The sequence below is a fragment of the Lepidochelys olivacea genome (genome assembly GCF_965140295.1).
Source record: "Lepidochelys olivacea isolate rLepOli2 genome assembly, chromosome: 9".
Lineage (NCBI taxonomy): Eukaryota > Metazoa > Chordata > Testudines > Cheloniidae > Lepidochelys > Lepidochelys olivacea.
Genome location: NC_140419.1, coordinates 4,012,034 through 4,027,869, shown reverse-complemented (window position 1 = coordinate 4,027,869; position 15,836 = coordinate 4,012,034). Strand labels below are relative to the sequence as shown.

Genomic DNA, 15,836 nt, shown 5'->3' with positions numbered 1-15,836 from the left:
TGGGGCAGGTTCAGCATGAGCTCCATGATAGAAGAGCAAGAACAAGTGACTGGTTCCAGATTCTCCAAGCCCTGGCAATACCGGGGGGGGAGGGGCAGAGGGCTCCGAGCAAGGGCCAAGCACCAGCCAAGTTCCCAGCAGAACTTTTTGGCAATGGGACAGTCACCGTGAACCCCACCTCACAGCTCCCAGCCTGCCAAGGTGCTCTTTGCTTTGCAGCTGACCGATTGGGGCGAGAATCGCCCCTGTGCCTGGGGCCAGCGCGGAGGGTCAGATGCTCACTGGCTTCAAGGATTGCGCTGATTTAGAGCGGCCGAGGATCTGACCGTATAGCCCCCATCCGGGCCCCAGGGTTATATTCACCCTACGAGCAGAGAAGACGACGACACAGCAAGATACGGACTTAGTGGCCTACTGGAGCTCACAAGCTTAACAAACAGCCCATGCTACCCACAGCAGAAGCCAGATCCCTCGAGGCATTACATGTCGTAGAGCGAAGCATGCAGTAAGCACCTCACACTGAAAGCGGCACAGGAGCACAAAGGTGCTGCAGGGCATGTGCCCGCTCCCCCTGCCAGGGTCTTCCACAGGAACAGATGCAAAATGCACACCCAGCGGCAGGTCACCGTAACATCCCCGACCCTGCCAGATGCTGCACTGCATGGACCTCGGGCTGGGGCCTTCTAACCTTACATTTCGCCGGTAGTGGCACCTGCCCCGGAACAGAAGTCCAAAGATGACAGCATGAAGCTGCGTTTCTTTCATGGCCCCAAGCAGTTAATGGGGAAAATGCAATCAGGGAGAGTGCCAATCTCACGGTGGAGCAGCTGGAAAACAAGCTGCTTGGCTTAGGCCCCTTCTCTTCATACCACTTTGCCTGGGTCTTGTGCAAAGCACATGCGGGAGCCCTCTGCAGAGCAATTCCATCATGGGCTCAGCAGACATGATTTCTTAAAGGACAGCTCCAACCCCCTGGCTGTGCTCAGGAATTTATGGCCAGATCTCAGCCGTGCAATAGGAGCCTGTACACGTCCCAGAGCAGGATTCAGACCTAACTCCTCAAACGGCTTTGGAAAGGGAGCCACCACAAAAAGAAAAGCCAGGTCTGACATGCACTGCATGAACCCGGGACAACAAAAGAACTGTACAGTTCCCCTCTATCTGCGGTCAGTGCCCTGTAGATCCGCCAGGAACCCCCACGCTATGTTCTCCTTGTCTGGGTCTGAGGAGAGACCCCCGCCTGAGGAACGGGAAGACAGCCTGTCAGGGGAATAGAGGGACCCGAAAAAGTGCTGGGGAAGGCCAGTGAATACAGCAGGAAGAGTCAGCCCCAGCAGGAGAGGTGCGCACATGGGGCCCAGAGGGAGCTGTGCCAAAACACAGAGGCACCATGTTCATATTAACCGATTCATTTATACCGAGGCTCTGTATAAAAATAAAAGGGTTCTAATAGGATTAACAATATTAAATAAATATTTAATCGGAAGTCCTTGGCCTAGTTTAGAGCTCGTCTTTCGGGTTGATGTTCAGGTCGTTGGCTCCTAGATGCTCTTGGTCTAACGTCGCTATCACTTCGTCTGCCTGGATTCGCTCCTGCAGAAAAGAGGAGGAGGAGTAAATAGCAGCAGCAGCGTCGATGTCTCCTCTCGTCTCTGAGCTATTTCTCCATCAAGGAGGAAATTCATCCTGGCACGGAAGGCCAGTATAAGACCTAGGCACAACTCACCTGGGGACACGGTGCGGCCGAATGGATTGGGCATTATGTTGGCACTTGGGAGAGCCATTCTCAGCTCTGCCACGACCTTGCTGTGTGATCTTGGGGAGGTCACTTGACCGCTTGGTGCCTCAGTTTCCCCTCCCACCCTTTGACTGTCTTGCCTATGTAGAGTTTAAGCTCTTTGGGGCAGCTCTCGTCCGATGCACCGAGCACAACGGGGCCTGTAGTGCTACCGTAACACAAATAACTACAGCACCGCCATGTACATGTGTCCTAAACTAAGGCCCCAAGGGATGGACAGGCTGCGGGTGCCAGACCCCAGGAATCCAGAAAGCAGAAGCACAGTCTAGCGACTGGATTGGTAGACTGGGTGTCAGGACTCCTGGGTTTTATACTGTTTTGCCAGTGACTTGCTGTGTGACCTGGGGGAGCTGTTTAAAGCCCCTGTGCCAGAATTTTGCCATCGGTGAAAAGGGCCCCACCAGGCTGAAGTAACGAATGGTTGAGATCACTGGCTGAAAGAACCATGTGCTCACAAACAGGGGTGTGCTCCTGGTCCTCCCCCTTGCTGTGGATTTCCACTGGGATACTGGTCATTACCGGAATTGTCCACTAGGTGTCACTAATGCTCAGCAGAAACATTGCTCTAAGGGGTGTCTACACTGCAAATAAAAAAATGCCGCTGGCCCCCCGCCAGCTGACTGGGGCTCATGGGGCTTGAGCAAAGGGGTGGTTTAATTGCCTTATAGATGTTCGTGCTCAGGCTAGGGCCCAGGCTCTAGACCTTGCGAGGTGGGAGGTTCCCACACCTTGGCCTGCAGGTGTCTGTCTGCAGTGTAGACGCACCCTAAGAGCCAGTCCCAGATTGCAGGTCCTGTTTCTCGACCTGGCCAAAAACGGAGCCCATGCAAGGGTCACACGGGAAAGCCACCCTCTTAGTGGAGGTTCCAGTATAACCACAATCTGCCCAGCCCCCCAGTGTCGTAATGGGCAGCTCCCAAACATGGCCGAATTTACTGACACAAGTCCCTCAGAGGCAGGACAGGGTACTGTCCCCACCATGCAGATGGGAATAGGGGCCCAGAGAAGTGAAAGTCACACAGCTCAATCCAGATCTCCTGACTCCCAGTCTAGGCCTGGTACAATGCATTTATTGCATTCATTGGGGGTGGGGGGAAGGGTTCGTTTTGCTTGCGGGAGGCTGGTTGATCCTGTAAGTCCCTTTCCATCTCTAACCCTATGCTCTGTTGAGCATGACAGTATCCAGTGCCCTGAAGACAGGTTCCAGCTAGCTATGGAAACACCCACTGGTTCTGAGGCAGACCCAGCACTTCTGCCTAGGCAGGCATCTTTGTGGCTAGGCAGAAGGGCCTCTTAGCTAAAGATGACAGAGCATTACAAGGAGCTCCCTGGTTTTTCACTAGCTCCCCGCTGTACCGCCCCGCGCCATTCATGACCGTCTCTGCTGCTGTCACGATGGAAGAACTCACCAGCTCCCTGTAAAGTGGGTCCAAAGTGAACCAGAGAGCAACAGCACATCGCTGGCCTTTGGTGACTGCTTTGACCCCGTGGGGGTTCTCCCCACCAGAGGAGAAGCTGATCATGCGCCCACACTTTGGCTTGATAGAGGCCTGTAAAAAACACCAAGTCAAACATTGCAAACACAACCAGCATTTAGGCTCATGGCAAAGAACCAGCATACTGCAGATCTCTTGTGTTGCCCTGGGTTCCCGTCAGTTCAGGCCTTTGACTTTAATGGATCTCTCTGGATAGCTCCAGGATACTCGAAAACGCAGAGCATTGCTGAGATGGGCATTTTGCTCCAGAAAAAGGGCTCTGTCCTGTTGCAGAGGATTAACCCAGAAAAGATGAGGCAGTGTGCAAAGTCTGTGCAAAATTCAATGCAACACACTGAATCATTGCAAACCAGCTGTGTTCAAACTAGGCAATAATTAGATGTCCCTTCAATGAGATCAGGTTAACCTTCACACTCTGACTGATATAAGGAAATAAGGCATACATTTCTAACAGTGAGGGTAACTGCTCCGATGGTTAATTTACCAAGAGTCATGGTGAATTTTCCATCACTGACCATTTTTAATCAAGACTGGATGTTTTTCTATAAGATCTTATCTTGGAATTATTTGGGGGCAGTTCTCTGGCCTGTACTGTACTGGCGGTCAGACTAGATGATCACAAGGGTCCCTTCTGGCCTTGGAAACCAGGAATCTATGAACCACGAGCAATGTTCCTCTTCTCCCTCTTCTGAAGCCATAACACTATACATTTCTGAATTGACACCCTGATTTGACTTTATGATGCTCGGTCCCACAATGGAATGGATTGCAGTTCCAAGTTACGACAGTTCGACTTACGATGCAATTTTCCGCAACCAATTGTGTCGTAAGTCCAAGGACTGCCTGTATCTAGTTCTTTTTTGAACCCTGTTATAGTCTTGGCCTTCACAACATCCTCTGGCAAGGAGTTCCACAGGTTGACTGTGCTTTGTGTGAAAAAACATTTCATAGAATCATAGAATATCAGGGTTGGAAGGGACCTCAGGAGGTCATCTAGTCCAACCCCCTGCTCAAAGCAGGACCGATCCCCAATTAAATCATCCCAGCCAGGGCTTTGTCAAGCCTGACCTTAAAAACTTCTAAGGAAGGAGATTCCACCACCTCCCTAGGTAACGCATTCCAGTGTTTCACCACTTCCTTTTGTTTTAAACCTGTTGCCTATTAATTTCATTTGGTGACCCCCTAGTTCTTGCATTATGAGGAGTAAATAACACTTCCTTGTTTACTTTCTCCATACCAGTCATGATTTTACAGACCTCTATCATATCCCCCCTTAGTCGTCTCTTTTCCAAGCTCAAAAGTCCCAGTCTTATTAATCTCTCCTTATACGGAAGTTGTTCCAGACTTCATTCAGAATCATTTTTGTTGCCCTTTTTTGAACCTTTTCCAATTCCAATATATCTTTTTTGAGATGGGGCAACCACATTTGCACGCAGTATTCAAGATGTGGGTGTACCATGGATTTATCTAGAGGCAATGTGATATTTTCTGTCTTATTATCTATCCCTTTCTTAATCATTCCCAACATTCTGTTTGCTTTTTTAACTCCTGCTGCGCACGGAGTGGATGTTTTCAGAGCACTATCCACAATGACTCCAAGATCTCTTTCTAGAGTGGTAAGAGCTCATTTAGACCCCATCATTTTATAGGTATAGTTGGGATTATGTTTTCCAATGTGCATCACTTTGCATTTATCAACACTGAATTGAATTCAAAGGACTCATAGCAAGCTTATGTTCAGTCTTTAAATGAAGGTGGCTGTAGAGTGGAGAAGACAAGGATGGGGACACACTTACTGTCCAACCCTACACTGTGATTGGCTTATTTCTTTAATAGGATATCACTTGTATCATTCTAGGTGCGTTAACAAGAGTGTCGTATGTAAGACATTGGAGGGAATCGTCTTACTCTACTCGGCCCTGATGAGGCCTTTGCTGTAATACTGCGCCCCATTTGAGGTGCCACATTTGAGGGAAGATGTGGACAGACTGGAGAGAGGCCAGAGGAGAGCAACAAAAATGATCAAAGGTTTAGAAAACCTGAACTATGAGGAAAGTTAAAAAAAAACTGGACATGTTTAGTGTGGAGAATAGCAGACTGAGAGAGGACCTGATAACAATTTTCAGATATGTGAAGGGCTGTTATAAAAAGAACAGGGATCAAGTGTTCTCCACGTCCACTGAAGATAGGATCAGAAGCAACGGGCTTAATGTGCAGCAAGGGAGATGTAGGTTAGAGATTAGGAGGAACTTTTTATAGCTCTCAAGGTAGTTAAGCTCTGGAACAGGTTTCCCAGGGAGGTTGTGGAATCCCCGTCACTGGAGGCTTTCAAGACCAGGGTGGACACGGATGGCCCTAGGTTTCCTTGGTCCTCCCTCAGCGCAGGGGGCCGGATTTGATGACCTTACTTTTCTACAATGCAGTGCTGTTGTAGCCATGTTGGTCTCAGGATATTAGAGAGACAAGATGGGGGAGGTCACACCTTTTATTGGACCACCTTCTGTTGGCGAGAGAGGAAAAGTTTTGTATCTCACCCACCTTGTCTCGCTTGCTTCAAATTTGACCACTAGGGGGTGCAGAAGCTCAGTGAATTGGGCAACCACACAAAGCAGGATCCTCGGCCAGCCTGTCCGGGTTTTTTTTTTTTTTTTTTTTTTTTTATAAACTGTGTGTCTTCGTCTAAACCTTTTACTTAATGGATCAGAGATTCCAAAAATCCACTCTCTGCAGAAGTCAGGAATCCTGAGTGATTGTAGGCACACAGGATGCCAGCAGCAGGGTTACGACATGGCTTTAGTAGGGAAAGTAACAAATACTTTCCTCATAGATTGTATTTTCTAAATGGACAACCAATCTAATTCTCAATTACTGAGGGACAATCCCCTCTCATTGATACATTTTGCTTTCCACAACCAAACCTCCGTACAACTTTTCATGAGTGATGTACCCGAGTATTTGGATTCTAATATCTAAACTGTATTGTTAAATCTATTCACCTAAATTTGGGTTACTGCTGATTATGTACTCTATGGATCATATGACTTTTAAAAACTAACTTTGTATCTGTGGATAATCTAAGCACTATACCCAGATGTACAGACACTCTTTTCCCAACCTATGTATTATATAATTTTTTTAACATTAGCTTTAATAAAAAATTTAAAATTTGCTTCCACTTGTATCGCCCATGACAGAGGAACAGAAATTGCTTGTTAGCTTAATTCGGTAACAATAAAAACCCTCCAGCCGGTTAAGGCTGTCCTCATTGACAGTTGTAGAGGGGCGGCTGTGAGCCACACTGAAGACCTCACACTCTGGGTAGCCTTGTTCTGCACCATTAGGATGGTGAATGTCTTTTCAGATTACACCTAGAATGGATTCTAGTCTAAGGTTACCGAGGCTAGGGATGTAACTGTTTTATGGAGGGGCCCACTGGTCTGAGGTCACAGCTTAAGTTATCTGAAAAGCCCTAGCTATACACGGCACCAGCTCTGGAGGAGTGGACTAGGAAGGAAAACAAAATGGATCCCCCCAGCCAACCCACTGACATCAACTTTGCCAGCCAAGGCAGTTTACTTACAGTAACAGTTTTGGCATCCATCTCAGTGAATATAAACTCCCCGCCTTCGAAATCCGTGTTAATGTACAGAAGGGCGCTGGGGGAAGAATGACGAGACCCTGGTGAGGCTGGCTGGCTGCCCCTACCCCAGGCAGCTACAAACACAGGATTTGCATCAGCAGATCTGGCCCGTGGGAAGAAGAATGCTCACCACTCTCCCAGGGCCCACTCCGCCTGCCAGGGAAGTCAGGGGAAAGGCTCCCACTGACGTCAATGGGAGGTGGCTGGCCCCACAGTATTTCAGGGGTTCGAGTCCCGCCTGCCCTGTGGGTGCCAGCAGGGGCAGGTATGTGGGGGACGGTGATACAGGGGTGGGGGTGGGTAATCTCTCCTCTGGGTTGTATCTAAGCCCAGCAGGGACACGCATCCTTCCTTCCTGGCACCGATGTGCTGACGATCTCCCCAGACTGGCCAGCCTTGCGAGGTGACCGCCACGTCGGGCGAAACAGCCAAGAACACCATGGGGCTGCCACAGCCAACCGCTGCCTGGAACTTGGCCCCCAATTCCTCCTAGAACCACGACCATACCATGGATCCAGAGCCTGCCTCTTCAGCCCATCACTGGCTGGGATTTACCTGGCTCTAGGGCAGCCTAACTTTACCAGGCATCGGAGCCAAAGTGGGCTCTTGTGGTCACGCCCCACCGACCTGGTGCCCAGCGAGGAACATGCCCTGTCTGTTTCCCCTGGCCAGGCACCTGCATCTGGCACACGGCATCTCAGCCCTGCGTTCCTACCTGTAATCCCGGAAGGTGTAGGCCGGGGGCTCCTTCCAGCACTCGCTGGCCTCGGGATCCAGCAGGCAGTTGTCGGCATGGATGGGGTGGCTTAGGTCGTTCCTTTTCTCCTGCTGGCCTAGGCAGTACCACGCGGGGGGAGAGGAAGAGATGAGATAAGCATGACAGGGTCTCAGAGCTCAGCTCCCCCCAGGGGCATTTGCACTTGGAGGGCTCTCGCTGCCAGCAAAAATGCAAAGACAGCGGGCGAAAAGGGGGAATCTGGGGAGCCTGGAGACAAAGAATTGACACCTGCCTTGCGCTCACTTGAAACACCATGAGCCTGATGGAACAGACACCCCAATCTGGGGTGAAGGAGAGCAAGGGGGGGCACTGAGAGAGAGAGAGGAAGGAGGAGAGGCAGACGAGGAGAGATGAAGAGCGAAAGAATGAACCAACTCATGCCCCCTGCAGGTGGCTTCCTCCAGGGAGGACGTGGGGCAGGGATCTCTGAGGCAGGAGACAGTACAAAATCGTTGTACGTACAACAGCTCCGTTCCCTCCCTCTTGACTGCTTCTTAAGCACTGAGCCGCAAGGCCGGCCCCTGCCCCCTTACCCGGCAGGGCGGTGCGGCACACCATGTGCGTGTAGGAGAAGTAGAGGGTGGAGTTCAGCAGGAAGTAGGACTCCACGATCCTGCGGGCCTTCTCGCTGACGTCATAGAACAGGCGGGCGCTCTTCAGCGGGACGCGCCCCTCGTAGCCGAGCTGCAGGGCAATCACACACCAGAGTGAGCACTGGCCGCCCAGAGGGTGGCGGAGCCACCCGCCGAGCCACGGGGGCTGGAGAGAGGGGCAAACCGCACCTTGAGAGCTTTGAGGACAGTGGCCCCTTCAAACTTCTCGTTGGGAGTGTGGGGTGAGGTTTTCCCTCGATAGCCATCTCCAGCCAGCATGATCCCCTGGAAGAAATGACACGAGCAGAGGTCAGGGATATCGGTTATCCTGAGCAGAAACCCCAAATCAGTTTTATTCTTCATCCTGCTCTCCCCACCCTAAATACTGAACCCTCACCAATAAGAACTACAGACGAAATCAGGTGGGTTCCATTCTGCTTTGGTCACCGTCAATGGCACCGTCAGCTAAGGGCTGATGGCAACATTGTTACTGGTTGAAATGACAATTAAGCCGCCATGGGTCTATGACAACCCAGGGAGATTCAGGAGTGCAGGGCTCTGTGTTTAGCTCAGCTACTACCCTGCTTTCGAGCAAGCCACTCCACCACCGTGCCCTCTCTAAATCAGATCGTCTTATCTCCTCTGTGAAGTCCTTGGAGATCTATGGGTTGAAAGCACCATGTAAAAGCTGGGTATTATTGTTAGAGAACACAGCTCAGTTTTGCTAAGGAAGAAATATGGAAAATTATCCTCGCAACTCATGAACTTTCCTTAAATGTCATCCAGTTTTTTAAAATGAAAATATCGGCTGTGGGATTCAAGGCTCCCCCTGTTTCCCCCTTCCCCAAAAGTCTTGTTGAACTCAAAGCTTATGGCCCTGTGTGCAGAGAGAAACAGGAAGAAAATGATAGATAGCTAGTGAAAACAGCTGGCTGCTATCGCTGTTCCTTCTGAGTGAAATGCAAAAAGTAAACAAACTGCACCACTAGGGGAAAAGTGAATGAGTTGATTCGACTCACTTCAGGGGTTACTTGGAACACAAGCAAAGAGATTATTTAGGAGTGGGCTATTCCCTAACTGGTCTTCTCATGTAACTGGCAAACACAGTGGGCCAGATCCTCAGCTGGTGTCTATCGGTGTCAAAGCACGGGCCGGCAGTGGGGATTGTAGACGGCATTTGATATGCTCCCCTAGTGCCTGGATCACACAGTTCTGTTGCAGAAGCCAAGCTCTGACCCTGGATACACACACGCAACTCCCAGAGACCTCGTTAGCGGTTACGTGCATGTGGGAGGGTGGAATTTGGAGACACGTTCTTTGTGTTTGCTGGGGGCCTTGTGCAGTTAGGCAAAATCAGACAGTTACACCCACTCCACATGGCTCCCTGGCCCAGACCCTCTGCCCACGTGGCTTCCCTGCAACCAGCAACCCCCCTTCTCTGCCCTCCACCCAGCAGCCATCCCCACCATCTCCGATACTCACATTGGCCACTCTATGCAGCTCTCGGCACTCCTCCTCCGATATGACGTTATCCAGTAGCACTCGCTGCGTGCCGTTCAGCTGCTGGGAGTTATAGATGAACTTCACGTCGCTGTAGAGCAGAGAACCCCCTACGGGAAAGACAGATATAAAACAACCCTGAACATGACACCTCTTCCCTGGCTTGTCAGTCACACGGAGGCACCAGGCCAGCTGAGGTCACCTTGGTGGGATTCCAGAGGCCTGGCTTCACAGCCGTGTAACGGAGAGCAGGACCTGGCCTCGTGTCAATAACAAAGACACAGAGGTGAAATCCGCTCCCTGCGAGAGTGCCAGAGATTCCCACTTTCTCATCAGGCTCTTTGGCAATGCACGGGCCAGACTCTAAAACGCTGCACGGAGATGCAATGGGGCCCCGGACACCAGCTTACTGGCTTTTTTCAGAGCAGCCAATAGAACCAATTCCTATTTTAAAGTCGACCCTAAATTTCCACTGTGTTCGTTCTCAACGCACTGGCCCCGGGAATAGTCATCAGCATTTTTTCTGTCTTTTTTTTTTAACTCTGTGGCTGCTGGGAGCGAGCTGCATTATTCCAGCCCAAGGCTGCTGACAGGAGCTCTCGTTGAGGGCCAATCTGCGGTCACGGAGCGGATCTCCTCCCCCCACCCCACGCAGGGCTCCTGGGAGACAGGGAAGCTGTGGAAGAGACGGTTCTGTGCCGCTGGGGACCATTCCCTTGTGCTGCTCACAGTAGTCTCACCCCTACACTGTGTCCCCTCCAGTTTGCTGTATCCTTCTCTTGTCTCTCGTTTTCCACGTTCTAAGCTCCTTGGCGCAGGGACCATCCCACGAGGCGTGTGCAGCAGCTCGCACAAAAGGGCCTGGCTTCCCAAACGCAGCCTCCATGGGCTAGCGCATCACAAACCATTCCTCGTCCCAAGGTCCCATTACTGAAGGGGTCATTCCTAAAGGCCCTGGGAAGGGCTGGAGGCAGAAAGGCAATGGCTGTGATCGCAGGCTGCTCGAACCCCAATGTTCTGCCCCCCTCCTCGTAGGCTTGATTTGGCCCAGCCGCCCTTCCATCACGCCAGAGAGGCGGCCGGGCCAAATTGCAGAGAGTGGCATTGCAACCTGGCACGCAGGGTCGCAATGCCACTCAAATTGTCCTGACAGAGGAGCTGTATCTGCTGCCTAGTTTATCTATTGCTAGAAGAGCCCCTGGCTGGGATTTGCTCTACGAAGGCTGGCCTGCACCTCCCCCTCCCATTATGCTCTGGGGCAGAGCCCATTTTCCAGGCCTGCAAGCTCGTAGGGGCACTAACATGATTTCGGGCCAGCAGAACTTCATCACGGTGTCCCGGCGCTGCAGCCGTACACAGCCCTGCTGCGACTCAGCACGATGCCGCTGTGATGCGGCATCCTTTGGCTGCGGGAGCGCTGTCAAACACCAGCTCACGAGACGTTGCACGTTTTACTGGGCCGTGGGGCGCACACACTGGTTTCACGTGGTATTCCCTGGAGATTCCAGCCAAGATCCCTTTTTTGTGGAAGGATTTTACACCATCGGTTCATATCTGTTCATAATGGGTCATATCTTGGGTTGGTTTTGAGGTCCTCTATGAAATATACTGGGCAATGTATTGTCCTGATAGTATGGAGATACTGCCATCATCACTTGGCACAAGTCTGCCATGGGCCAGCGTTCCACACTGCAGATTGGGGCCAGGACAGGCTTTTTGTCCTGGGTTTGTACAGCGCCTAGCTCCGAGGGTAACACAAATCAATACTAGGCAGCTGGCGAATCAGACGCCTACCTTGCAGGGAGCGGGGAAGTGATTAGCCATTTGGCTCTCTCTCCTGCGCACGGACATGGGATGAGGCCGCCCTCATTCAAACGGAAAAACAAGACAAGACAATGAGAACAAAAGTCTGTGTGTTTCGAAAACTAAACCCTCACCCCGATGTTTCTCTGGGGGGAAGGTGAAACGCTTCGGAGCCACGGGAAACAGATCTGCTCTTGGAACGCCGCAATAAAAAGCGGGCCGTGGCAGAACAGCATTTCTCTCGAAATTCGGCACGATGGAACATTACTATTAAATGCTGCTTTTTATTTTTTTTGTCAGCTGCAGCACATTGCTGTTTTGGAAGGGCCCCAGGCCAATGGAGGAGACACGATACTGAGATCCCATTGCTTGCCGAGGAATGATCTGCGAAGAAGATTTAGGTTTCCTGGAAAAGGGAGCATCCCTCACGGTCTGTTTTGTTGCTTGAGGATAATATTTATTACAAACCAGCATGGATCAGAAAGAGAGGCCTGGATCAAAACCTCACACACTCGGGGCACTATCCAACCGGGCTCTGAACTTCCTGGATCAGGTTCGTCTCTTATACATACACAATACAGTGGGCACATCTAAGAAAGCTTTTGTTACTGCTTCCTTCTGGGTGTGCTTCCAGTAGCTCCCCATTGCTGGCAGAAGATCAACTTCAACAGGATGGAGCTGTTAAAAAGTGAACCACAAACAGCCAGCAAGTTGACATGGCCGTGCTGCATGCCCCAGCCAGGGAAAGGAGGGTCACTGCTACATCACAAACATGAAACTTCATCTTCCTTCTGTTTGTAGGTGCTGGTCTACCTGGCGCCTGCTCTGGGCCAGGTCCCAGCATGTACCATGCAGGTGAGCTCTACAGTGCAAACGGGTAAGTGCTGGGGCTTTGCCCATGGCTAGATTGTCTTTACAAAACCGAAGGATTTGCCCTGGCCTGGCGCTGTTCACGTGGCGGTCTCCAAACACTTTACAGACATCCACCGAGCCTCTCACTGGGAAGCATCATCACCACTACTTAGAGGATGGGCAAAGGCAGGCACAAAGGGGTTAACTGGTCCCATGCAGCTGGGAATGGTACCCAGGAGCTCTGACTCGCAGTCCTCTGAGTTTAACCAGGACCAGCAGACACAATGCTGAACGCGACCGGTCCTTGTCATCGTCATCTAACTTCAGGGGTCCCAGTGGTTATATTTCCCAGACAGGCCCATATAAGCCACCAAACAGCTGACCGAGGGCTCAATTCTGCTTGCTTCACCCAAGGGAACAACCAGTGGAAGCTAACAGGAGTCCTTCTGGGAGTAAAGTGAACAAGATTTGGGGCCTTATCTACTGACCATAAATCAGTGGGGAGCTTTCCATGCAAGTTCCATGGAGCTGAGTCAGACCAATGGTCCCAAGCAGTGAAAGGCTCTGTCCCTAATCCCTTGATTTTATTACTAATCCCCACCCCACGCCATTCAGGAGTGGAGCCATAATGGTTGTCCCTTTGGGAGGCTTTTAATTTTTGGCGATATTTTTGTAATTCCAGCCATCCACTGGGGAAAGCCACGAATGATGCCAACTGTATGCTACAGTTACAACAGATCACTTGCAGCCAAAAATAAAAAGGAGCCGTATTAGTTCTGACAGCTAATATGTGCTCTGAGATTCATTCAATCAAACCTCTGGCCAACTTTGTGCACAAACGGGGGTGGCCAACCCAAAGGAGTTTGGCATCAGAGTTCAGAGGCAAAACCCAAGTCCTCAAATTCTCAGGAGACACCAAGACCTTCTGAGGATCAGCTGTTTGGAGATCCAGCAGCTCCATTTCTGCATAGCCCAGCAGCTCTAGCCCTGTGGAGCCTCTAAGCCTTGCAGCAATGCAGCTCCACATCATGTTCAGGACTGGGGAAACCATGCGCACTCCCCACCACAGGCAATGAAACCAGCAGCTTCTGGAATAATGCTAACGGTGGGGAGTTTGGCTAACTTTGGCAATCCTCATCCCTTCCTGCCCTGCTTCGTGCCCTCTCCAGGCTCAGGGGACACAACCAATCTTCAGTAAAACCTGAATTCGAGTGAATTAAGGTTTGCCTGTAACTTCAAAGCCAGGTGAATGCTTAGCTCAAAACAAATATGATCTTTGCACCCCAAGTGCCTGCTCCGTGTGGCCAGGGCTGAAACGAGGATGGCAGGAGGTGGCTTGGTGCGTGGAGAAGCTGAAGCTGCCGTCCCTTTCCTCCCGGTACTCTGGGAGCCCATCCTCAAGAGCAGTATTTTCTGGAGAGGCTCGTGATGTGTTGGCTGGCTTTGGCGTCTGCCAGGGCTGACCCTACAACATTGGGATGTTTATCCTGGCAGAGAGGAGCCCAGTGTGGGTCGAGATCAAAGAACAAAAAAAAACCTGAAGGAATAAAAGGCCTTACAAACGTGTTTAGGTTCCTAACAGCCAGTTTGCACAGAGCTGACCCAGCCAACTTACAGCAGCCGCCTTGGGAGCTGTAATGCAAACACTGCATCCTTGTATCACACCGTAGGTATGTACTTGGCTAGGCTCCTCCAGCCTCCCGGGCCTGTGGTTACAACTGCAGCGGGATCAAGCTGTTGATCACACATACACAGTGACTGCACTAATGATTTGTTTGGCCTCCAGTGTGTCCCGAGACTTTATATGCTCTTGAGCAGAGGGGCTCCGATATCTCAGGCATCAAAACAAGCTGGAATGGAACAGGGCAACAAGGTCACTGGCATTTTCTTTCTAGACACCATGGGGGCCCAGATTCTGATCTAAATGACACATGTGGGAATCTGCAGCAAGTCCACTGAGCTCAGTGAAATTATGCCTATGCAAAGCCAGGACAGGAAAGAATCAGGTCCCAAATGTGTCCCGGACAGAGTCTGTCACAAAGGGTTTTTCTGGGCAAATCTCTGAAAGGAATGAAAAATAACACCCATTTTTTCCAATTTTTGGAGAGTGTTTTTTCAGATTTTTTACAAACAAAAACCAATCCTTTTTCCTCGTGCCCCCCCTTCTCTTCCTTTTCTTCTCTCCTTTTTTCACTGGAAACAAGGAAAATAAAAAGGGAATTAAAAGGGGGGGGGAGAAGACAGAAACTGAAAATCTTTTAGTTTTGGTACGTGTTTTTTCCTGAAAACTTGGAGAATTTCAGCTAAAGTGAAAATTTCGCACAAAAATTAAAGAAAGAAAAAACAAAAAACCAAACCAATTAGCTTTTGTACTAGGCAACTTGCTTGAAAGCTCTCAAATACCAGACTTTCCTACATTGCTTGTGCTGTGCCGGGGATTGAGAGCAATAGATTGATCACTTACGGCGACGGTGGGCCAAACGCAGCCCCTGGAGGGACATGCAACGTGGTATAAGGCTGCCAGGACACTCAGCTCAGGAGGGGGGAGATTTGTTGCTGCTGAGAGTTGTGCCTTGATATTAAGGAAGACGGTGACCGCGATGTGCTCCATTGCACGCAAACTGGGCTCAGCCGCTGATGATCTGAATAAATAGCTGATGTGGCCCTGGCAAGCGCAAATGTTGGTTTCCTCTAGTTTTGATCACACAGTGTTATTAATGCTCTGCATCATTTTTGACTGCAACCACTGACTATGATTTCCAAAGGGAGCAATGGCCAGGATTACCCGGGAAACTTTGCAAGATCTTGTTACAATGACAGCCAGAGGGCAGAACCTTCCCCTGGCCCCATCCAAAGAGCAGAGCAAAGGTCCTGATATTTGACATGATTTTCTCTCCCAAGCAAGCAAGATGGAGCCGGCTTAGCAGTGGAGACAGGAGATCTGCTATGGCTGGCTTGCTGTCAGACTGCTTTGAAGCGAAGGAATGGCTTTGGAATTTGGCAAGAGCACACCTGATTTCAAAATCATCCGAGGGAAAAGCTCAGCTCTTAGTATAATAATTGATGGCTAGTCTCTCTGACTGGGAAACAATCACTGAACCAGTTGAAACCCCTGCAGATAATGTGCCTACCAGGCTTTAAAAGGAAATAACTTGAACTAAGCCAAGATATGAAATTGTAGGAGAACAAGGAGAACAAATATGCAGTGTTCACTGGAATCAGAGGATAGGCCTAGGGCTGCTAGCAAAGTGGTGGGGGCTGGGAATTCCCCCAAAAGTCTAATGCTTCACTGTCACTCAGCGTGCGACTTCGGGCGACAGGGAAAATACTCGCCTCCAGGGGTAACGTGTGAGGATTAATAGCCGGACCATGTTTG

At 50.4% G+C, this 15,836-nt stretch overlaps 1 protein-coding gene across 3 annotated transcripts in view; it reads right to left on the bottom strand.

Moving 5' to 3' along the window:
• Positions 1–1,455: 1,455 nt before the first annotated feature.
• The window catches only part of P3H2 (prolyl 3-hydroxylase 2), a 124,075-nt gene continuing 109,694 nt past the window's right edge, over positions 1,456–15,836 (bottom strand). For 2 of the 3 annotated variants that reach the window (XM_084639140.1, XM_084639141.1), the window contains exons 9-15: positions 9,788–9,915; positions 8,495–8,590; positions 8,246–8,396; positions 7,650–7,767; positions 6,875–6,950; positions 3,208–3,348; positions 1,456–1,593 (exon numbers count right to left, since the gene is read on the bottom strand). In XM_084639140.1, coding sequence (XP_084495266.1) covers positions 1,501–1,593; positions 3,208–3,348; positions 6,875–6,950; positions 7,650–7,767; positions 8,246–8,396; positions 8,495–8,590; positions 9,788–9,915 — 803 coding nt within the window. In that variant the 3' untranslated portion in view covers positions 1,456–1,500. Of the gene's footprint in view, positions 1,594–3,207; positions 3,349–6,874; positions 6,951–7,649; positions 7,768–8,245; positions 8,397–8,494; positions 8,591–9,787; positions 9,916–15,836 lie in introns of those variants that run through there. The other variant, XR_014712983.1, reaches the window with a different exon arrangement.